The sequence below is a fragment of the Platalea leucorodia genome, assembly GCF_965183815.1.
Source record: "Platalea leucorodia genome assembly, chromosome: 5".
In the NCBI taxonomy this organism is placed as follows: domain Eukaryota; kingdom Metazoa; phylum Chordata; class Aves; order Pelecaniformes; family Threskiornithidae; genus Platalea; species Platalea leucorodia.
This window is the reverse complement of record NC_138827.1, coordinates 101,125,419-101,149,993: the sequence shown is the minus strand read 5'-3', so window position 1 is coordinate 101,149,993 and position 24,575 is coordinate 101,125,419. Positions and strand designations below refer to the sequence as shown.

The 24,575-nt window shown below is 45.9% G+C and overlaps 1 protein-coding gene across 3 annotated transcripts in view; it reads right to left on the bottom strand.

Annotated features, from left to right (window-relative positions):
• GALNT13 (polypeptide N-acetylgalactosaminyltransferase 13) overlaps window positions 1-3,014 on the bottom strand; it is a gene marked incomplete at both ends in the record, with an annotated part of 136,919 nt that extends 133,905 nt beyond the window's left edge. For all 3 annotated transcript variants that reach the window (XM_082312573.1, XM_082312571.1, XM_082312572.1), the window contains one exon: window positions 2,873-3,014. In XM_082312573.1, coding sequence (XP_082168699.1) covers window positions 2,873-3,014 — 142 coding nt within the window. The remainder of the gene's footprint in view (window positions 1-2,872) is intronic.
• Between the last annotated feature and the right edge of the window lie 21,561 nt (window positions 3,015-24,575).

Genomic DNA, 24,575 nt, shown 5'->3' with positions numbered 1-24,575 from the left:
TGATGGTACCCACGCAGGTACTTTACAGCAAAAAAGCAGCGCTACACTTCATTTCCATCGTAAAAGCTCGTGGCACTCACTGTAAAGAGGTTTTGGTAGTCTGCTGGACTGGAAGCCACAGAAGTTTAAAAAACATTTCTAATTACTCCACCAGAACACACTTGGTTTCAGCAGAAATAAATGAAGACATTTTGCTAAATCTCTGTAACAAAGCAAAAAATTACTCTGGATTTCTTAAGTTTTCAAATGTGCATATTGACACGGCAATACATATGACTATCTACTATAGCAAGAAATAGTTAGAACATTGGAAAAAAACAAAAGTCAGGCAAATTAACTTTGCATTTAGTGGACTGGAGCATAAGTTTCATTCCGGCGGACACACACTTACTTGGAACAGTCTGTGCAGTGTTTCAAGTCTGTGGATACGCTAACACAAAACCCCACCAACTACACCCTAAGTCACCAAGCCCCCAATTACAACCGCCAACGACAAAAAGTGGGCTTGTTGCAATTATTTATACCAGTCTTTGTTTAGTGAATTAACAGCCCTCATCTACTAAACAATGCTTTCCTAAACCCAAAATTTTTTAAATGAGACTGCTCAGCGATGCTCATTTACTGGAATTGCTGTAATTTAGCTCCATATGTCACCAAGCAGAGCAGAGGTATCAGCGAAGGACATGTTTTTAAACTTACAGTATTGGCTTCCCCGACCCCCCTTTTAAACAACCGATCAAAAACTTAAGGATAAAGTAGATTAAGTCTGCTTTTTCCCCGTTACGTTCCTTTGTGGCAGGTGCCTTCTAGAATTTCAATAATCTCACAAGAGAGACATGCAATCCATTTCCAATAAAACTGTGCCAGTGTCCCCAAACACTACATACACTTTCATGATTTTGTAGAAAGCATTATAATCAAATATTCTTCTGGAATCACATAGAATATGCATAGCAGAGTAACAGACTCGGTATTTCTTTTACCAGGCTTTAAAGTAGAAATGGTGTTATATATTCAGTGTAACTTGTTTCTGAAAACCGAGAGCAAGAAGAAGCAGTGCTGCTTTTAGCATTTCTGTGCAGAAACCTCCTCGCTTCAGAACAGAATTCAGTAAGTTGAATGTAAAACAAAAAAGTCATTTCAAGAAGTCAAATGCAACAGAATACTTAAAAATAAAAGTCCGGTATTGCATAGTATTGTGCTGACAAAAAAAGAAGTGTCAAAAAGGTGAATTCATATCTGCAAGTTCCAGACATTTTCATTTGAATTTGAGGGGTGGTAGCAGGGACATGCGTTTATGTTTGGGTTTTGTTTTTTTTTTTAGCCTCGATTGACTTAAAAGTTGTTAATGTTCAAATAAAATCTATCATTGTAATATTAAATATTTTTCTTTACAGATTATCCAATTACATAGCAAAAAACGCAACCCATGAAGGACATTTCACAAAATGTAATCAATTTTGAAAAAATTCAAATGCATACTTCAAAAACAATCTATGATCACTTTTCTGCCGCTGACAGTACAGGTAAAATGGGTTGTTTTATTCACGATACGCAACTTCTCACCTAATATGTGTTTAAAAATACAGTAATTCAATTACACAGGAAAAAAAAAAACCACCTATGACAAACAATACCCTTTTCATTTGGAAAAATAACTCTTCTTTTTTTTTTTAATATAATGTAGCTATTTATATTATCGGAAGGTCAAAGTGAGGTCTTCAAACACATTTTGAGTAAGGACTGCCATGTGACAAACCCATCACCAAATAGTATTTTTATTTCGAGTTATTGCAAAGTTATCCACTCTACGGAACCATAACCCCCGCCTGCTTTTAAAAGGACGACAATTATTTACCCTGTGGACAAAACTGAGGATCAGTGGTTTAACGTACATATATATTTACGATGAGAGGAACAGCCGCAGACACAATTTTTGTCTACTGTCAACAGTAAACATGTTACAAAAGCAGCTGCACTAGTTCTAATTAAGCTTGTTTCAATCCTATGAGGGATTCAAAGTATCTACCTTCTTCCCTATGCTGAACCTGAACTCCTGAAGAACAGGATGTTATTTTACAAGGAAAAACAAACACCTGTATTTCATAAATGTCTGCTCCCTCTCCTTGCGAATTTCCCAGAGATTTACAGAGGCAGCTTCGTGCGGGAGTCAACGTTACCGTTTCTACAGGTTACTTTCAAGTTCATTGCCAGCACTAAATCACTCCTGGTATCTTTTGGATGCACAGAAGCACACGGTCTGTCCTATGAATGACTGCTCTGGAAATAACGAACTCGAAAGCTTGCAGCTTCTGTCAAGGTTCAGTTTTCATGAACTCCCCTTTAGTGAATTACATTACTAAAAATATTTGGAGTGAGACGAGAATCTCTGCTCCATCTGCATTTGAGACTTGCTCCTAATATTTTCATATGGTAGAGAGAATCTATCTTTTAAAACGATTGTTTCAGCCAGAGTTAAGAGTTTAAAAGCAAGCTTACAAGTAAGTATCTTTCACAAATAAAAAGAGAATCATAGAGCATCAATTCCCTTGTAGGTCAAATGACTTATATTAAGAACCTCTTTTATCAGGTTTACTTCGGTTTTCTCTTCCACATATCGCAGACATTTTATATTAGTTTTGCTGAAGAAAACATGTAAGACTCAGGCTTCGTTACGGCAAAGGTCAAACACGAAGATAACTGAAACTGATTCAGAAACCACTAAAGCACTGCAGAAACCAAGTACTTCAGATCCAGGTATTTTGTCTGTTTGAATTGGAAAAATAATCTAGAAAGTACAGAGAAACATATGAGGCCAAATACTTCCCAAAAAATCTATGACCTTCAAAGACAGCTCAGACTGGGCACTTACCCCTCAGAGCAGGCAGCAGGGACCTCTCTTTCTTGTCATCACATTTATTACATTCACTGAAGTACAGAAGTAAAAAGACGTCCACAAGCACCCACATGAGAGAAGTGGCCAGAACCACCTTGCAGTAAACAAATCTCCTCATTGCTTTACTGGGTTTCTAGCTCAAACGCTGAGGAAAGACAGCAGTTGCTGAGCCGTGTCAAACTCCCACAGTTAAAATCCAACATGGAAGCGAAGACGAGCATCCCACTGCACGCAAAGAGAAAAACGTCTGAATGAGCTAACAAGTACACACAGTTCGAACTGAAAAATGTATAGGAAAGTGCAGCGTGGAGATGTTTAAAGTATCTGTTTCTTTCCATATACGCAGGTACTTTCTGTTTTCTCCCATCCTTCTATGAATACCAACCATTTTGACTTGCGTATGTCGCAGACAGTCTACATAACTTGCCTTCCTTTAGAAACACGCATAACATTTATACCCCTTGCATGCAATGTAACAAATTTTCATCAAGATTACACAAAAAGACAACAAAGCAGTGTTAACAGGCAGTGCTGATATTTATCAGTTTATTGAACATTAGACAGATGCATTAACACAAAGAACAAAACTGAAATTTTCATTTTCCTCAGATAACGTGTTTATAATGCTATTTTAAATATGGCCTCTGAACACTAAAAGCAAATTAATTTTTATCTTGCAGAAAACTTTTGAACACCACCTCACTACCACCAAAAACACCTTGCAAAAGGATGCTTCAGGCACCCACCAACATATTTAGGCTCTTGCCTGCAACAGTAAGTTTGGTCAACAACAGCCAAGTGGCAGGGCCTCTGTATCAACTCTCAACGCAGATCTGTAAGTTGGTGGCTATTTAAAACCTCACGCTTACCATTATAAGCTGCGTTGCATTGCAGGATCGGGAGTTCTGCTCCGGCCATGCTCCCAAAGCGCTATCTCAGCACTGAACCGCGGGGTAACTGTCCAAGTGCCTATAAAAGAACACAAAGAGAAGAAAGTCCTTATCGCTTGACTGTCTTTTCTAGTACATGAAGAAGTTTCTTTTAATTAAAAAAAACACTCTTGTAAGTTTTGTCCACGTGTTAACCTACCTATCTTAATGAAATGTAATTTTATACATAACACTTTTCTATCTTAGTTCTGAAACACCTTCAGCTTTTCGATCCAGCGGTATCACAACGGGTCACTTCCCTGCTTTAACTCCCTCCTGGCCGGGCTTTCTTTATGCATCGCCACACTCCTGCCAGGCTGCCCCACGCTGCCCGTCACCCCCTGCTGCAATGGGCCTCTGTCCCTCCCAGCGGGACCTGCCCCAGGAGCACCCCTCACGCCAACTCCCGCAGCACCCAGGGCGACGAGAACCGGACAACCAGTCCGGCTCATCTCCTTGTTTAAGCAGCAGCATGCCAGGTGAAAACCAGTGCGTCCGTAACGGGTCGTTTTCATTTTAAATCGTTCCCGAAGATAAGACATTTACACTACATTTTAACTGCAGTTCATTTGAACCAATGAGATGGAAGAGATGGAATGATTTAAATGCAGTTTTTCAAATTAGTCGTGAAGCGCTATTTTACTATGTAATCATTAATAAAGTTTTCCATCTGTCTTAAATATAAACACAACCAATAGCTCTTTTTCTTGCTGAAGTAATTCGCAGCCAATTGATTTAAAATTTCAAGGGCTCAGGAATCCTTGTTTCAGGTTAGCACAATTCATTTTCATGCTAGTCAACAGGAACAGTTTAATTATAGGAAGAAAATTACAAAGAAAAAACAAATTAACAGAGATCTTTATTAGAAAAAAAGAGAGGAGAAAACAGCTGAAGTGTTAATTCTCCCCACGCAGTCGCTGTCACCATGGTGGCTGTAATTGGCTTTTGTAGTGTCGAGTACAATAGTTATTTGTTCAGCACCAGCTGAGATACAAAGGCACTTCCTCCCCGAGCTCTTAATAATAAAGAAGAATTTTTTTTTCTTCTTCAGTTCTTGGTTTAATATAAGCGAGTAAACCTCAGAAGCGTAGCAGTCACCGATGGGCGATTGGAAAAATCTCCTGTTCCCAGCGCTGTGCGGTTTGTAAAGAAATAGCCTGTACGGGAACTGCTGCGGTCTGCCACGACGCGTTAGCTAGCTGCGCAGCTTTCGGGCCTCTGAATAACCGCGGCGCAACAGGCGATTATGAAGTTAGCAGCAACGATGGCAAACGTCTTTTTTACAATAGTTAACATTCAGATTCAATATTCCTCCTCTTTCCTAAAAAAAAAACGCTTTAATCTTTTAAAGTCCAGCTAACGGAGGGTACTTCCACTCCCGTGTATGCATGGCATCACACTGGGGGGACAGGCGGTGCAGCCTGCTGCAAAGCTGCGCCAGGGCAGGTCTGGGTTGGATATTAGGAAAAACTTCTTCCCCCAAAGGGCTGCCAGGCCCTGGCCCAGGCTGCCCAGGGCAGGGGCTGAGTCCCCATCCCTGGGGGGATGTAAAAGCTGGGTAGACGTGGTGCTCGAGGACATGGTTTAGTGGTGGGCTTGGCAGTGCTGGGTTAACGGTTGGACTCTATGACCTTAATGGTCTTTTCCAACCTTAACGATTCCATGAAATGTTCTTTGGCCTCAAGCTCTAGCCATTAATCCAGTCCTGGGTTGCTTTGCTACAAATCGGAGGATTCCTAGTGGCAAAGAACCAAGCTTCCTACTCTTCATGTCCTAGAAATACCTTTTTTTTTTTTTTTTTTAAACAGAAGAAATTGAAGTATTTCATTGCCCAGAGAAAAACCACCAGCAGCTATTGTAACTTTGCAGCCTGCACGGTCCCAGCCCGTTACTCTGCAAACGTACCCGTAAATGCCCGTAGGAAAGCTGACCTGTTGATAAGCACGAGGCAGCTGGGGAGGACTCCAGTTTTTCTCGGAACGCAAGTTTCCAAGTCACGCTACGGGAGCTATCCGTTGGGGGTGGAGGGAGCGTGCAGACCGACGGCCCGCGGAGGAACCCGCTGGGAACACCACGTTTCGCTCCTGTGGGACGAGGAGTTAAGACCAAATGGTTGAAGAGGGACCACTGGTTTGCTGCGTGGTCTTTTGGTGGCAGCCACCCTCCCCGCCGCAGACGGGGCTGGCCAGCTCAGCCCCTTCTCTGGGCGTACGTGAAGCCAGGTGGCAACCAGAACCGGGTGCTGGCTGTGACAATTCAGGCGCTGCTCCGTTTAAACTGCTCCCGCACGTGCCCGAGGGCTCCCAGGCTCCACCTAACCTTCCGCAAAAAATCCTCAGATTAGCTTATATTTCAATTAAGATTTATTTGAACAAATAAAATAAGCAAAAATCCGTGCATATTGAATACCAAAGGGATACACATACTCCACCAAGACAGGCTAATTGATCTTTTTTTCTTCAATCTAGTGCTTGAGTTGAATTTGGAAAAAATAATAGTTTCGGACAGAATGATTTTTTTAATAAAATGAAAGTTTACAATTTGGATTTTTTTTTCCACCCAGTTCTGTTTCAAGGTGGAAGCATCTCCCCTCTCCCTTTCTTCCTCAAACCTCACATTTGCAAAAAAATTCACAATCATTTTGACCAGCCAAGAGAGTGTTTTTCAGCAAGTATTAGAAATAAAAAAAAAAAATATGAAAGCTAGGGCTAGGAAAATAGGAGCAAGGTTCTCCTTCTCCAGTTTCAGATAACATAAAACAGAGAAGAAAAAAAAATTTCATCAAGGTCCAGACCACCTCACACTGAGGACACTTCTGCCCAAATATCCATGTTCCTCTCAATGCACTTGTGGATTTTGAATGCTTTTCAGCCCCCATAAATGCTTTATATTACAATTTCTTAAGAGATAATTTAATTAGTATATCTTAAAAAAATATCAGGTGCGAAGGTTTACACCAAGAACTACATACAATGGCTACTAACCCAAAAAACAAATAAAAATAAAACAGCAGCGTGCGTTTGGCTGCCTTTCCAAGATTTCTTAGTAGTAAATAAGAAAGTTAAGCAAAGAGTTGTGGCTGTAATAAGAATCACACTCAGCATTTTCTCCACTTTCCTCCCGAGTACGGACACCACTGACCTGCTTACTCTGCACTTGGAGCACAAGCCACTCACGTACGAAAGCAGGGTTGGAACAGGTACCACGCCGTTCCCATCACACGAGGAAAACATCAGCGCTCCGTAAGAGGACCACTGAAAGTTCAAGCACTCCAAAAAACCCAAAACGAACAAACAACCAACCCCACAAGCCATAAAGAGCCAGAACTGGGGAGCGCGAGGTAATTCCCCAAGCACGTGTGTATTATGACCTTGCCACCCGCGTTTTCCCGCAAGCCTTCGGCGCCCCGCCACCCTCACCACCAGCCTCTCCGCCAACACACGCTGGTTCCAGGCTCCCAGCTGGGGCCCCTCTGCCACTCTGCTGCTTCTTTCCCACCTTGCACTAAGTCCACCTCCCAGTCTTCTCTGTCCTCAGCTCTCCTGCCCCACCACTGCCACAATGGAATGAAAGGCAGGCTTTTCTTAGAATCATAGAATCGTTAAGGTTGGAAAAAGACCCCTAAGATCATCAAGTCCAACCGTTAACCCAGCACTGCCAAGCTCACCACTAAACCATGGCCCTAAGCACCACATCTCCCCGGCTTTTAAATCCCCCCAGGGACGGGGACTCAGCCCCTGCCCTGGGCAGCCTGGGCCAGGCCCTGACAGCCCTTTCGGGGAAGAAGTTTTTCCCAATACCCAACCCAAACCTGCCCTGGCGCAGCTTGAGGCCGTTCCCTCTCGTCCCATCGCTTGTTCCTGGGGAGCAGAGACCGACCCCCCCGGCTCCAGCCTCCTTTCAGGCCGTTGCAGAGAGCGATGAGGGCTCCCCTCAGCCTCCTCTTCTCCAGGCTGAGCCCCCCCAGCTCCCCCAGCCGCTCCTCCCCAGCCTTGTGCTCCAGCCCCTGCCCCAGCCTCGCTGCCCTGCTCTGGCCACGCTCCAGCCCCTCCATGGCCGCCTTGGGGTGCGGGGCCCAGCGCTGAGCACAGCATTCGAGGGGCGGCCTCACCAGTGCCCAGCACAGGGGGACCATCACCTCCCTGCTCCTGCTGGCCACACTGTTCCTGATACAAGCCAGGATGCCACTGGCCCTCTTGGCCACCTGGGCACCCTGCTGGCTCGTGTCCAGCGGCTGTCGGCCAGCACCCCCAGGCCCTTTCCCGCCGGGCAGCTCCCAGCCGCTCCTCCCCACGCCCGCAGCGGTGCCTGGGGTTGGTGTGCCCCCAGGGCAGGACCCGGCACTGAGCCTTGCTGACCCTCACACAGTTGGCCCTGGCCCATCGCTCCAGCCTGGCCAGGTCCCTCCGTAGGGCCTTCCTACCCTCCAGCAGATCGACACTCCCACCCAACTTGGTGTCATCTGCAAAATGACTGAGGGTGCCCTTGATCCCCTCGTCCAGATCGTTGATAAAGATATTAAACAGGACTGTTCCCCAATACTGAGCCCCAGGGAGCACCACTTGTGACCGGCCGCCAACTGGATTTATCTTCTTGTCGAGTGTCTCCTTCTCCTCTCATTTCCCAAGGCCCATTACCAGTTTTTAACGTCTCCTTGCTCAGCTATTTCAGATGCCCAGGCAGCATCCTCAGCGCCCTCCTCCACCCTTTTTCCCCTCCAACCCCAGCCTCCTTTTCCGAGCATCTGATTCTCTCTTTGCCTCCAAATACCTGTTTCTCTCCAAGGGCCAGGCTCTTTTGCTCAGCTCGGCCTCTTTCCCCCTGGCCTGGCTCTTCTCCTGCCTGCGCTCAAATAAACGGGCTCCTTCCACAGCTTTGTCCAGGCTGACCACAGCCTGGAGCAACCCTGCAAAGGACGGCCGGCAGGCACCGCTGGCACGTGGGATGCAGGCAGCCAGGACACGGTCTGGTCACCAACAGCCGCGAGCGGAAGGGACCTCTCAACGTACAGAGTAACGAGGTTTTCAGGAGGAGGAGGAAGGTAAATATGCTGGGGTTTTGAGCTACCACTTCGAAGAATAAAGCTAATTTAAAAACAGTATCTAGCAGCAACAAAGCGAGGGAAATTCCTGCCCCAAAAAACTGCAGTTTGGCAGTGTTATAAGCAATAAAAAAGGGGTTTATAATAGAAAACAGTATGCAAATTTAGAAATCATCTGCATTGCCAGCTTTTCCTCAAACTGCTACAGTAAAATGCTGTGGTAAGAGAATGTTATGGAGGTTGCAAATCCAAGCTCCGAAAAACTGGCAGAATTAAAGATAGCTGCAAAACCTTGACTTGCCTTTCTCATGTACTAAAAAAAAGTCTCCTCTGCAGAGCCCACTTCCACTGAATGCACACAGCAGATCAGATTTGGTAAAACAAAGCAATTGTTCAGTATTTCTTCTTGTAAGTCACTACATGGCCCCATGCCCTGTGTATTTCATACCAGCCAAGCCATGCACAGAATGAACAATATTTAATTTTCTCAGGGGCTCAAAGCCACAGCATCCATCGCTACTCTATCCAGTTGCCTCAAAAGCTTTTAATTCACTTTCACGGTATCTCTGTGAGATAAGAAAAAAAAATATTATCCCCTCTGTAGAAACAACGGGAGCGCAGACTGAGGCCAAGACTGAAAAGCATTCACCAGTTTTGCTCCCCTGGTGATGTTCCTGGAGTCACACCCTTCGAAGTCTGACATGCAGCCCACGTCGCTGCACCGATCCAGCAAAAGCCCCAGTTCTTCAGCCAGTATTTTCCCACCAGTGCTGAAAAGGGGCCAGCCCCTAGGTCTCACTTGCCCGGATCCCTCAAAGCCATCCCTCCCCTCCAACCCTGCTCCAGCAGGATCAGCACCCACCCCGTGAGAGGCAGCTCCGGTCTGTCCCTGGGCATGCTCCTCAACACCCACGCTGGAGAGAGAAAGACCAAAGCTGCCCAAGTGACAGAGTGGTCTGTGAAGTGATAAGCATAATCTTCACGTCTTGACTTAATGGACTAAAAGTATTAAAACTGCAACTATGCTGCACATAAAAATGTCTTCTAAGGTCTTAACTGAAATCTTCTAGCTTCTAGAAAGCTTTTTGAAGCACTGAACATGGCTTTTTGTAACATGCCCGTTGATCATCTTCATCTGGGCTCCTCTAAGGAGCACCCACCTGCTTCACAGACCAATGGCTTCTCCACCGACTGCTTTTTGTCTTCACACTTTCTTAGTGAGACCTGTGGCGATTTCAGGCTCTGTTGCGGACTTAAGAGACATAAATTGCAGCAACAGAGAGGTGGGGGTTAGAGAAGTCCAACACACCAGCACTTCAAGAACTACACACAAAAACTATGTTCTGAAGAAACTTAACAGAACTGTATCTGCACACATTTTCAAATGGCCAGTTGCTGTAAATCAGTATGAGCACATCCTTGAATGGCCCCTTAATCTGTTGCCACTCTTAGGACTCAATATGAATTAAGTGTCCTAATCCTTGCACAAGACAGAAATAAACTGTTTACAAAAGTTCCTCCAAGGAAAATCAGAATTGCCCCATTTATCACTCAGCACTTTTACTGATTTAATACAGAAGCACAGTTAGACTCCTAGGGTCCATCTACATCCTACAACTGTGATTACATCTTCCAAATCAACAACAGAACTACTCTGACCTCAGTCCAGCCTCCCAATCCTGTGAGACCGCAACCTGTGCAAAGCAACTTCTGTTAGCCACCTATACTCCCAAAATGACTAACGACACCTAGATGCTCAGATAAGAAAGGCTACAAACTGCAAAATTATGAAAGTAGTGTTTCAAAACAAAACAGTCAATTTCTTATGGAACTAAATCTAAAATAGAGCTGAACATCATCTTTCGAGTCAACGTTGATCTTAATGTTAGCCGTAAAAGCTTAATGAAGTGCCTACAGGAGCTAGGGCCTGATAAAAATGCAGCTTAATCTACCATGTATTATAGGAACATGCACCGGACGTGAGGAGGAACACTATACCTCCTTCCTTTGCCAGATGTGGCCACATCTTCATGCATCTACAGCGTGCTGCGGTGCAGCATCAGGCAGCGGTTGCCTAGCAACTGGGGGGGATGCTCCCCTGGGTACCAAGCTCTGCCGAAAGCCCCCCGAGCTGCCCAGCCGCTCCCCGCTTCCCAGTCTGTCACCAGAGGCAGCACAGGTAACTGGTGACAGCAGCCCGGCTTCCCAGGCTGCAGGGAGGGCTGGGTAAGGGAACACCCAGGAATCCCACCGGCACCCTGAAGCCTGTCTCGCCGGAGGAGGAAAAGGAGGCCTGCCTCTGCCTCCCGGTCAGGACACGCTTAAGGCAAGTTTGGCTACATGCTAGAAGAGCTTTAACCGGCAGGATGACGATAGCAGTAGAGGAACAGCAAACACAGCAAAGCAGGCTCCAGCGATACCTGCGCTGCCACGACAGTGGCTTGCTTTCTCAGGGGACAAGGGATACAGCTGCGTTTCCAAAGCACATCGTGGTTCTTACTGCAGTTAAGTAGCACACGTCGTGGGTGCAATGCTTCACAGTTGAAAAGCAGAATCAAAAATGCCTCTTCCTGACAGTCTGTTATTTGTACAGGTGTTTTATAGTATAGATTTGATTAAATATCACTGTATACAGCTGCACATTTCCACAGAGGCTATTTCCCCAATACCTCTGCATAGCACCAAACTACACACAGAACTCCTCCTCCTCTCTTCCTCTACCTCCCTCTGTACTAACAGTACTGAGGGGAAAAAATATGCTATTGGGGTGGGGGAGCAGAAAACGATCTTCGCTGACCTTTTGGGGTACATATCCATTACTGTATACAGCCTTCAGATGGCAGGCGCATTAGAAAGATGAGTAAGTGGATAGAGTTGCATTACTGTTATGACTCCAGTGGTATTATCCTGCTTTTTGTTATTTAACTGAGGCATGCTGCATTTTCTAGTGAATCTGTTAGTTGTCATGTAGACCATTCTTTTAACGTATGTGACTTAACACCTCAGTCAGCACTGAAATTTATCTTGTTTGACATCTCTATATGTTAGCAAGCATCTCAATTCACAGCCTTTCAAATGTCCCTCTCATACAGACTTGAAAGAATTTAGGCTAAAGGCAAAGAAATGGAAACCTTAGGATGGCCACAGATACTGCTATGATGTTGACCACACGAGTACTGTATATGAGAATACCAGATCATTTTATGAACCGGTTAATTCAGCCATATAAATTACTGCTCTTGACAAATCCTTGTTATAATGCAACATTTGACACTCAAGTGATGCATATATTAATGAACACTGAGCTCGTGACAGTAGCAGAATACTTAATTTTTAAAAAATGAATGCAACTCAGTAGTAAAAAAGCGTCCATAAAGCCCTCCAGTAAAGTAGTGTTTCAACCTTTCAGAGCCGATCTATAGTGCACGTCTGCTCTGTCAGAGCCATTTGGATCAGACTTCTGCAAGAGATGGGTAGCTCAGCTGAAGAGTAATCAGAAAGAAGTTTGCTGGAAGAAATTCCCGAGCAGAAATAAGAGCGATCACAAATGTCTTTTTCACACCTAAGGAAGGCAGACCAGAGTTCAGCTCATCTGAAATCTAAAGTTTCCAGCCTTCCCCTCTAATAAATCAAAGGATGAACGCGACTGTTTCTCGTAGCTTTCCCGTGATTCACTGAAGCTGCAGGAGTAAAACCAGACAACAACAATATTTAAGTGCCAGTCACAAAAAGCTTTGGCATTATTATTTTTGTCAATCTCTGCTGCAGAATCAGAGCCCAACGCAGGCAGTACTGCACCGAATGGCAATTAGCCAGCGTGAACCGACAAAACTCTATTAAAACACAACCGCATCCACGCACGCTAGCATCAGGGTATCGTGGAATATGATCTAACGAGCTAAAGCTCACTGCTTCAGCTTTGGGTAAAATGTGCTACGTTGCATTATAAATTAAATTTATCAGAGTTGCTACAAAAGCAATTATCATTAAAAAACTGAAGAGGCAAGCCTGCTTTAAGAACTACTAAGGTTTGCAACCCTATCTTTCTAAGGCATACCTTAGTTTTAAAATAAACATGTTAAAAATATTTTTGCCTACAAAAATCTTATGACTGGATTGATCTAACCAAACCTTAATATATACTATGCTCTCCAAAAACCATGAATCATCATCTAATACCAAAAGCGGTTTATTAATTCATGTACAGCTATCTGAAGAACTTATAATGCTGGAACTGTCAGTCTCCAAGATCAATACAGGAAGCTCTTGCACATTTAGTAAGAAGGAAAAAAAAAAAAAAAGGAAAAAAAAAATCAGGTATCTCTAGTTAGAGCTATCCAGTGTTTTGTGTTTTAAGAATTAGTTTCTCCCCCTCTCCCCTTTCCTGAAATAGGCTGCTTGACATTTAAAAATAGACCTATTCTTCATTTTAAAATGCATTTCCGTGACTCAGAAATTAAAGTGGAAAAGACTTATTAATTCATCTAACCAAACTTCTTTGCAATAAAAGTCTACCCTTTTGCATTGCTTTGTTCAGACTGGAGTCAGGCAACGGCTAGCACCCGTTTCTCCCAGAATCGCTGCCTCAAAGCGCCACATCCCCAATAGCCAGACAAGAAAAGCTTTTTGTGTTCGGAGCCACCTCACTGTAAGCCGCTCAGCTTGCAATGATGTCAAATTTGTGAAGAATTTATCTGGGTTTACTCCCTTCTTTAAAGTCCATGCCTGTAGATACTAGCCTTGTACTAAACAGGTTGTTTGTACTGATGCACTGGCACAAAGCACTAAAAACATAAAGCCAACCAAAAAAAAAAAAAAAGAAAAGACCCTAAAAGAATATGGGCATAAACTCAGCACCCAAATACCAAAAGACAATCCCAGGTGCTATCATGTATTGGAAGCTCACAGAGGAAGCGCAAAATCTTCCTCTCATTCCTTTTTCCACGTTCTTCCCCCAAAGAACAGCCCATCTAATACCAGATATAAACAAAGAGAGGACTTTGGTCACCAGCCTCACGGGTTTCTCCCTGCCGTGACAGCCAGACCTGGTGTCTGCCCCTCTCCAGCCCACGCCGACTGCCCCACCGGGTGACAGGCAGGCAGCCCCGGCAAGCTGCCGCACGGCCTCGTCACAGCTAATTAGCAGACAAACCCGACTATATTTATTCCATTTTCAGATGGTGGGTGCTCTCCCACATACCAGTGAAATTAAAAAGTAACAAGTACTTGAGTGGTATTGACAACTTGACAGATACCACCCAGGACCAGTTTTCTAGCTCCTCAAACAAGAACAAAATGCTGGAGGAAGCCGGGCAGCGACACAACGACCAGGGAAAAGCTACGGGGCAAGCATCCGAGGACGAACGCAGCCCAGGCAGCTGCAGCCACCTACCAGAGGATTTCCCCACAAACCTCTGGCAAACGCGTGGCTTGCCAGCGCAGACGCCACGCGTCCCGCCGAGACAGAGGACCAGCTGCCCAGCCACCCGGCCGTGCCGACGCGCTCGTTACCAACATTACGCTAACACTGAAAAACAACTAAACACTCACATTGCGCCCATCCCGCTGATCAAACGGATGAAGATATTTGTGCGTGGAGATAATACTACAAACCCAAAACTTTAAACAGCTGGAACCAGAGCATCGCTAAAGAAATAACCACTGCCTTCTGTAAGACAGTCTCCTACACGAGTCCTGGTCGTAAGAGTGATTCCGTACTACGCCGCATCGCCCAAAAGGGCCGTACATCTGTCTGCGCGCAGGTCAAGGCCATGGCGGGCGTAAGCCTGCGCTCGGCAGCGTGCAGTCCTAGCGCAGGAGAGCCGGAGCGCAGCGCTCATCCGTAGTCGCCAACTCGAACCTGAAGATCGGTCAAGCAAACAGCGACAGCGAGGCATTCCTGCTGACATGAGCTGGGAGGGCACGCCGCCAAGGGACGCCTGCCGCTGCATCAGTGGAAAACAGGCATTTCACCTATTTTGGGAGGAGGAGGACCCGTTGATTCTTTTTTCTACATACCAAGGCCAAAGGAACTTATTTATAACGCTGGGAAATCAGAACTCCCTCACTTCTTCCCATCCAACAGAACAACAGTCTTGAAAAAAAGCCAAGTTTGTGAATACTAAAAAGGCCATTTTTGACAACCAGTAAGTTGTCACATCATACTTACTCTAACTTGAAACTGCTCATCACAAAAGTACTAGAATATGCACTGTCCAATCCTTTTTTTTTTAACTCATCTCAAAGGTTTTGAAGAAACCAGGTTTGTTAAAAGTACACAGGTCTCACTATATTGGATTAAAAAAAAAAAAACCACCAACAACACATATTTTCCCATGTTCATAAAAGTGATGTATAGCCAAATGGAACTCAATTCTCCCATATTTTCAGGGAAAGTATTCTCTTGAATTCACCTGTTGTTAATGTACAAAACCCACTAGAATTGTGTCTTACATAGAAAAATATTACGAGGTTTCCTAGTTTCTTATTTCCAAGCGATTCAGCTTTTCTTCTTTGGCCTTAATTTTTCTGTCATCTGACAGTGGGGTTAGGTAGTTCTCAACCGTATTTTGCCTCAACCCAAAACAACTGCACTTAACGTTACAAGGAAAGTAATGCAGCCCGATTCTGCCCATTCCCAAATATAAACTGGCCATAAGCTTTTGCTATGGCTGATAAGGAATGTTTTTACAACTTAGTCTTCCCTAGGAATAGGGGTTTTGGGGGTATGGATGGTGGGAACAGATATCACCCCTCTTCATGAACGGTCGGGAAGAATCATAGCTTTTTCCAGGGCAGGCGGGAGAGGCAGGTGTTAACAGACATAAATCTCAGAACTGTGTAGGCTTACGTCCTCCCCTTCAGTCTTCATTTGTGCCTGAAAGGCACAGTTGTTTATACTCGTATTTTCTTAAAGCTCATCCGCAGTCAAACAAGAGACTGCAAGTCTGGCTTTCTACCCTATTTTACCAGCATCAGCATCTCCTGATAGCGCACACTCATCTTCGGGAACTTGCAACCACTAATCACTCGTGTAGGAACACAAAGATAAGAAAACACAGCATGTTTTGTTTCTTAGAACACTGCTTCAGTGAAGAAATCGCTTTTAAACCTCAAAAAACTAATCCCAAGGCAATCCAAATTTACGCCATATTACACACTCTCAGCTTAATGCCGTCCAAAACCACTTTTTATAAACAACAGCAACAACAAAAAAAAAATCCTAAAGCGTTTGTAGTAACAGGCCTATCTAAAAAATTATCAAAAGATAAAGTACCACTTGTCAAGTTATACCAAATTTTTTAACTGTCCTCATTAGCCTTAGCACCTTTGCATGGTTTTACTGATGAACGCAGAACATCAAGATCACCGGTAATCAGATGTGCTATCAGCCAAGGGCACCACAGGGGGAAATTAAAAGAAAAAAAAAAAAGACTACTTGAAAAACAACACCAGCTTTAAGGCCTCATTTCTTTCCTCAAAGTCCAGTAGCCACAAACCAGTTAAAATAGTCTTTGCCTCTTGCTTTCCTCTGCATAATTCTGAGCATGCCTTAATCTCCCATTAATCTTTCTCTTACTATTTCCAGTCACCCAGGAGCACCCAAACAAACATTCAGCCCATTCTCATTCTGCAACAAAGAAGAAATAACGGCAGCCCTACCAGGTTTTTTTTTTTCTTTACTATTTCAGCTTGATTTTCTGATCAAAAACTGTAAAATAAACTTTATTTTCTGTTAGCTCGGAAGAAGTTTTTACCCGATTCTCGGGAAAACAGCTGGCATCCGAACTTCATAATGTTCTGAAGAAAAACCCTAGCTGCAAAGCAGCTGTGCCAGATCTCACTTACGCTGGGTTTTGACGGTTTTCACTGGCCCGAAAGGACCAGAAGCGGCTAGCGAAATCCTGGCGGCGCTGGCCACGGAGACCCGGCGCTGGCAGCAGGGCAGGGAGCCGGGCTGGCGGGCGGCCGGCAGCTCGGGAACCTACGGCTGAGATTTACAGCCCAAAACGTTGTTGCATCCCTACCATAAACATCCTCTAGCTGTAGCCTTCCTGCCACATTTAGATCTTGTCTCGTAACCTCAAAAAGCAGCCACAATAGGAGTTCATTAGGGAGAACACCGCATGCCAGGGCTCGGACTGAACCACAGTTTGTCACACGTCGCTGCCCGGAGCCGCTGCTCCGGCTCAGCCTCAGCCCTGCTTAAAAACAGCTCCCCACCGCGTAAAAACCGGCCTGGGACCGGTAGGAAAGCGGCGGGCTGGGGATAAGGACGGCGTTATCCCCGAAGCGCCTCGCCCAGCGCACGGCTGCCCCGGTACCGGCGGCAGCCCCCGGCCGCCCGCGGACCCCGCAACGCCACGCACCGAAAGCGGACCGACGAGGCGGGGGGAGCCGGGGGGACGAACCCCGCTCCTGCCAGGCACCGCGCCCGGGTCCGTCCCGCCCCCGCCCGGGGACCCGCCGGCCGCTCCCCGCTTACCTGCGGCGGGACGCGGCGGCCCCGGCCCCGCGCTCAGCAGCGCCGCCGCCCGCCCGGGGCAGAGCGCGGCGCCGCCGCCCTCCTCCTCCTCATGGCCGCCGAGGCGCGGCGGGACAGCGGCCCCGGGGCTGCGCTGGGCTCGGCTCGGCTCGGCTCCGCGCCGCTGCCTCGCCGGGTCGGTGGCCGCGCCTCAGCCGCCGCCTCTCCTCCTCCGCCGCGCCGCCCAATGGCTGCGGCGGCGCGGGCAGCGCCCGGCTCCCGCGATACTTGGGGCCGGCCCGGCGGAGCGGGGAGGCGGGCGGGCGTCCCCGCAGCGGGCGCGGAGGCAGCCGCGGGCGGGCGGGCAGGTGCGGGGAGGCGGCCCCTCGCCTCACAAATAGCGGGAGGCGGGAGGCGGGGAGGGGCGCGGGCGGTGCCGCCGCCGGGTCCCCGCCGTGAGGCGGTCCCGGCCGCCCCGGGCCGCCGCTCCCGCGGGTGGGAGCCTGGCGAAGGGGAACGGCCGGCGGAGCGCAGGGCAGCCTCCCCGGCCTGCCGCCCGCTGCGGCGGCTCCCCCGCGGGCTGCGGGGGCGGGAGGCGGGAGCCTCGCCGGTGCGTCCCCGTCAGCGACCTGTCGGTCCCCGAGGGACGGAGGCGTAGGGAGGGGGGAGCCCGCCCCAGCAGCCCCAGCCCCTCTGTGGGACCGAAGGCGTTCGTGCTGCAGGGCAGCCGCGGGGGCGGCGAGGCCCGGCTGCTTTGCACCAGCGCCCGGCGCTGCCCCCGGACGCCGGCGGGCTCTTGGCCGGCCTACCGGTCATCGGCAGCGTGAGGGCGGCTGCCTCGCCTTCCTGCCGCCGAAGCCTGCAGCTGCGGTAGCCGGGTCACCCTTTCGGTGCGTTATTAAACGTGATTTCTTAACGCTTTCTCCAGTTCCCAGTAGCAGGGGAGTACAGGTCCCAGTAGCAGTAGCACACGCGCTCCCGTTGCTCCAGCAGCGCGCGGGCATCAGCCACCCTGACCCGCTAGCCCCAGCCCCGGGTGCAGGAGAACCTGGAGGAACTGGTGGTGGCATGTCAAATGTCAGAATGTTGCATTAAAAAAAAAAAAGAAACTCGATCAACCATTGCTGAGACACGTGCCCCGAAGCAGATTTAGGACGAGAGGGAACGGCCTCAAGCTGCGCCAGGGCAGGTTTGGGTTGGGTATTGGGAAAAACTTCTTCCCCCAAAGGGCTGCCAGGCCCTGGCCCAGGCTGCCCAGGGCAGGGGCTGAGTCCCCATCCCTGGAGGGATTTAAAAGCCGGGGAGATGTGGTGCTGAGGGACATGGTTTAGTGGTGGCCTTGGCACTGCTGGGCTAACGGCTGGACTCGATGAGCTTAAGGGTCTTTTCCAACCTTAACGATTCTATGATTCTATGAGATGTATTTCACCGTCCTTCAGCTAAAATTCGGAGGAAGCGTCTGCCGCCTCACCCAAAGAGCCTTCACGTCCTAGCAGAGCAGTGCTCGCCTGCACGTACAGCTAGGAGGTTTTTCTCGGATCATCACCCACCTGAGAAGCCCCAGCTCTTGTACCAAAAGCGGCAGTACGTTTTCAGCGTTGGCTGAAATTGTATTACTTTTGTGAGGAAAACCTCACTGATTAGCAAAAGGGGAGGAAAACAAAAAAGCTGCCCACCCTGCTCACAGGAACGGCCAGGCAAGGACTGCATTTTTCTCAGGGGTGGTGGGTAAGAGGTCCGGCAAGTTTTGTGTTTGCCACAGCAGGTCGGTGTCAGCGCTCCTTTCCCCTCCTCCTGCCTGTGTGTCACCAGACTTGGCAGCGCCGAAGCAAAGTGAAGAAACCCTGACTTAAAACATTTTATTGTCAGTTGAATAATATCTTTTTTGACACTGAAAACTAACTGCCTAAGCTAGCTGCTTTGATATAAGGATGAGAAACCTCTTGGCACTTTATATTTCTTGTTCCCTTTACAAAATAATGAATGAAAGCATTTTTCAGTATGTTCCAAAATAACATTCAACTAAATGATTTGAGGGCCTTTGTTTTCTCGTCTCAAACCGTACCAAAAGAGTGCTCAGAATGTTTTAACCTCTCCATAGGGGTGTGAAGTCAGTTCGATGTACATGACAGACAGCCTCTAGAGCATTAAATGGTTCCGAAGGCAGAGTCGGTGTAAGCGAAGCGGAGAAGTTAGTCTGGCGCTGGAGCGCAAGGCTGGGAACGCACAGTTCTGTGCTCCGCTGGGGATGAGCGAGGCGATTTCTCTGCATTGCAGCTTTTTTATCTCTAACCTCGCACGGGCGTTGCGAGCATTAATTGCTCCCTGTAAAGTGTGGTAAGATGCAGAAATGGATGTTGCCTGTGTAAGTGCGAAGTATTCTTTCTCTGTTCATTTTTAATACTAACAGCAGCATGTTTGTTCCAAGTCGGAAAAAATGAACTCTCAGAGTCGAGGAAAATAACAATCCACAGAGTCTGGCACCCTTAAAACAATTCTCTCCCTCAAAGGTAATAAACACAAAAGAAAGCAAAATCCAGAGACTGCATTCAGTCCTAGCGCCGTGTTAGAGCCCGGGCAATGCCACCTGTTTGAAAGAGCAGCCTAAAAACACTTCAGAGCAGCTCTGTCTCGTGGAAGGACGTTCCTGGCCCCCGACCGGGACCCCTGCGCTGTCATACAGCAGAAACGTTCGCCTCGCAGTATGGTTTTCCTTTTAGTTCGTATGATAGACAACTGCTGTCTTTATTCATTCAAATAACAAACCTCCAAATGTTACTAAGATACTTCCAACAAGCTCCTGACAGTGCAACTGCACAGATCTTTAAACTAGTATATAAAAGATATTTTCCGTGTCAAAATTTTTTATACTTCATTTTTCCCTAGTTGTTCAGCACTAGATTCCCCTGTAACAGCAGTTATTTGCTGAGTGCGTACCAAGACGCCTGCCTTTGGCATTGTCTTTATCCCAGGGTTAAAGATGTTGCTAACTGACAATTCCGGATGATTGTAGTGCACGCGGTGCGCATTAAGCACCGCTGCTTCGCTCGTGCCAGTGGTTCTGCAGTAACCTAATTTGGCTGCTATTATTTGCTGGTTTTCTTATCCTGTAATATAGCATGGCCAAATGATACTTAAGGCCAAGGAAAGACTTCTTCTCCAAGCTTACATTATATGGCATTACGTAGTATTAGCGTCCTTTTTCGTATAACATATTCGTGACGATTTAAGAGTGCAAAATAAAGCCACAGAGGTACAAGAATGACTAAAACATGGGAGGGTAGGTATACGAACTTCAAACGTATGGCTTCTGTAGCAGTGTGGTGTTTGCACCAACGCCCCTGTTTTATAACATACCGGGGGGGGCCGCATGCCGGTAACCATGATGAACGGAATTCCATTTTTCAGGAAAAAATTCCACAATACTTAATTATACCTATAATTAATACTTAATTATACCTATAATACTTAAAGGGCACGTAAGAGAAGAATGGACGTTGTTTGTTGAATCAAAGGCGGCGATCTAGAGATCGACAGATCCACTGTTGGAAAACGGTGTAAGAAATAGTGAAAATACAAAATAATTCTTCTCTCAGCAGCCTGTGTTCCCGGCAATTAGCAGCGTGGAGTTTCCAGTGTGGGGCTGCATTCAGACCATCGCATTTAACATCTCTTTTTAGATCTTCTATGAGTTTATCTTAACATCTGTTTTAATCTGTTTTGGCTTTCGGTTTCAACAACAGCTTGGGCCATGGAGTTCCAAGATTAATGACACATTTTGTGTAAAAGTACCTCAGCTTCACCACGTTAGCTGTATGCTTGCTGCTTGATATTCTTACTGGGTGGTCTTCCATTCGTGTATTCTGAGAAACGGTGGGCAATCATTTTTAATATGCTTTTTAATGGCATCTGTGATTTCGCGGGCTTCAGTCTTTCTTCTCCCTCAGCCTTTACAGGCTGAAGAAAAGCCCAGGTCACTTCAGTTTCCCCTGTACGAAAGCCATTCCCCATCTCCACTCATCCTCATCTTTCCCTATGCTTTTTTTGTGTTTTTTTTTTTACCTACTAGAACTTTTCTTTCTCCCTCCCAGAGAAAATAGGATTATAGAACATCCCTTTGCTTTCCAGATACGCAGGTGGTATCACAGTCAGCCTGGTTATCAGTGGGTTGACTGCATGACCTGCCTAAGCTCATGTCTGCTGAGCTTTTACAGGCTGGACTGAATAGCGCTTAAATAAAACCAGTGTTTTTTCCTGGCAAGTACTTTTAAATATTGTATTGCGTTATTTAAGATGTATGTATCGTTGTGCCAAAAAATGTATTCCTAGCTCTACTGGAATATCTACCATGACCTTCTAGCCAATCTGTCATGCCAGAAGGTAACCTTTTTTTTTCCTGGCAGGTGAGGTTGGCGAAAAAATTTATGTATATTTGTTTCCTAGAACGGATCCTTTGAGTTGTGTATGATCTTGTGCAGAAAGGAAAACAAAGCTGAAGGAAGAAGCCAATTCGTTTTCATCCGAATTTTACATCAATAATTACACAAAATACAGAACTCTTTCCTACCACCTAATAGAAATGCAATGGGCTGATAGATAACAGCCTGACAGTTATTGCATGTATACTGCCTTTCAGTGTAATTCATTTATTATTTTTTAGGTAATAGCAGCCTATACTGTTCTACTTACTCAATTTTATTGCTTTTGCTATATTACCTTTCCAAATGCAGAACCACAGGTAAACCAAATGTAACTATTCATCAACCCCATGGAGTATCGTTTCTACCATTAAAGCAATCACGGCTAATGCGTCAGTTAATCCCGTACCTCCTCTGATGGAGACTCCCTGCACGACTACACAGCCCGGTTTTACCATTTGAAAAGAAATTGGATAACCTTTGAGATAAATTTTCCTGCCCTATATGGGAAGGTTGAAATACCCTTGCATTTAAATACTTTATGCCCTGCACTCCCTTTATGTCTTGAACACAAATCTTAGAGCGTTTTTAAAGCAGGGTATGACACTTAGTCCACTCATCTGATGTAGCAGGTGTGTGTAATGATAAATTACGCACATTTGGCAGTAGTTCAGTTACTTCAGACTTTAGTTTCTTCAAGACTCTTAGACAAATGTCGTCTGGGCTTTGTGATTTAATTTCCTTTTTTCTTCCACATCTTAGTAACTGCCTGAGTCTTGCCTTCCTTATTTATAAAGGGTGAACCTCAGGCGGCTTCTTGCTAGTCCTGTCTTTCTAGAATCATTTACGTCTGCTTCTGTTTTCTTAATTAAAGAGTAGAATATATTTCTGTGGTAATGGATGTGAAGTAAGGGCATTAGCATTAATACTGCTCCATGGTTTGCTTCTTATTTAGGTGCATCAATCTGCTTCAAGTTTAAAAAAATGAGTAAGGTCAGTAAAGCTGGAAAACACTTAGGACCGAGTCTAAGCCTTTACACTGACTTTGAGTCTCTTTCCACAGCTACGGACCCAGAAAGAATCTCAGATCTCGGTGAAGTCTGCTTCAGGCCCGGTGAGAAGTGGGTGTTGAACACCCCGAGGTCTGGGTTTGCTCAGTGAACCAGCCTGCGTTGGAGGGGGTAAGGAGCGTTTCTTCTCGTGGCTCCCCTGAGCGCAGCGGCCTGCGGTCTGGCTACGTGCATACTGGAACTGGCACTCAAATCTCTGCTCACCACCAGTTAGCGATGGTAAAAATCATATTCCGGAATTGTTTTCAGTTCGAGGGTGAGGACGATCAAAAGGACAGCGGCACTTTTGGATGCAAAGCACTCATGATGCAAGAAAATATTTGGGAAAATCCTTTTTGCTCTTAATTCAAACCACTTTTATCCAGATGCATCTATATTTGGCATTACCAGAGAATTAATTTTATCATCAACCTATTTCTTCATGTTTGATAAAATTTCATTTCAGAAATAAAGGATTTATAGCTTACTTTCCCTCAATGCACATTATCATTTATATAACTGACAGCTTCAGTTGTTAAAAGCAGTACATGAGTTTTTTTCCAATAAAGGGCTCACATCTTTCTGACATTTATTACAAGTTTATTACTTCTATATCCTTCTCAGTGAAGCTGTTTCATTCATTGTGGGAGTGTCTGAAGCGCAGATTTTTCATTACCTGTGACTTACCATTAATTTTAGGCCAGAAGTGGTTTCATTTTGACTGGGTGTTAAAAACAGGAAGGGCATAAAAACGCTTGAAGGCAATTAAGCTAAGAAAACTCATTTGGGATGGAAGGGGAAGGTTAAGGTGTGGGGTTTTTCCCAGGTGATATGTCTGCCTTCTCAGAGTAGAGAGAAGATGGGTTAGTCACTCTTCTGATTTACTTTAGAATAATAAATCCCTGCCTCGAAGATGAGTGAACTGGTTATGTGGTGCAGAATGTTTTCACTTCTGTATCACCATCGTGGCGATTATATTAAGACAACAGAGCCCTTAACTGAGTGCTCAACTGGGCAGCATCCTGTGTCCCAGGGAGACAGTAAATCCAGTTCTAAAGGACATTTCTGTATCTGCACGCAGATGCTAAGATGGGATTGCATACTCACCTGTGGGGGAAGAGGCCATCCCATGCCCATTGATCTCAGTGCCAGAGAATGGTCCCAGGCAAGTTTAATGTACTAATCCAGATGACGCCTTACGGAGCCTTCCTCCAAGTCCTAAACTCACGGTAAAGATCCTCAAAAATCAGTACACATAGCTGCTTCTGTTGGGGGACCACAGTGGCAATGCTAGCCCCTTCGATCATGGAGCTGAGCTAGTTTCATAGTGTTTCCCTTAAGCAGGACAGGATCTGGTCCTCTGTCTAGAAATACATCGGACTTCCATATTTGTAATAATTGCTTTTGATTCTCGATTATGTTTTAGGTGTCAGATAAAGATCTGCCACCTTGCCAAACCTCAGTCACAATTTTGATCACATCTACCCTAATCATTTCTGTAGCTTGTTCATAGTAAAACTTATATGACGAATGAAGACATCATTTTAGTAAAACTCAGTTTTCTTTGTCAATACGATTTATCTTTCCCCTTCAAATGATCTCCTCTTTTAAAATTAAAACTTCTGTTACTAGCATTATCCTATCAATTGTTTTGATTTTTTTCCCTTAATTTGTGCTTCCAATCTCCATCTGCATGAAGGGCAAATTGTACTTCAAAATCTTATATAGGAACAATGCTTTATGAATATTGGAAGCCATATAGCTTTCTTATTAGAAAT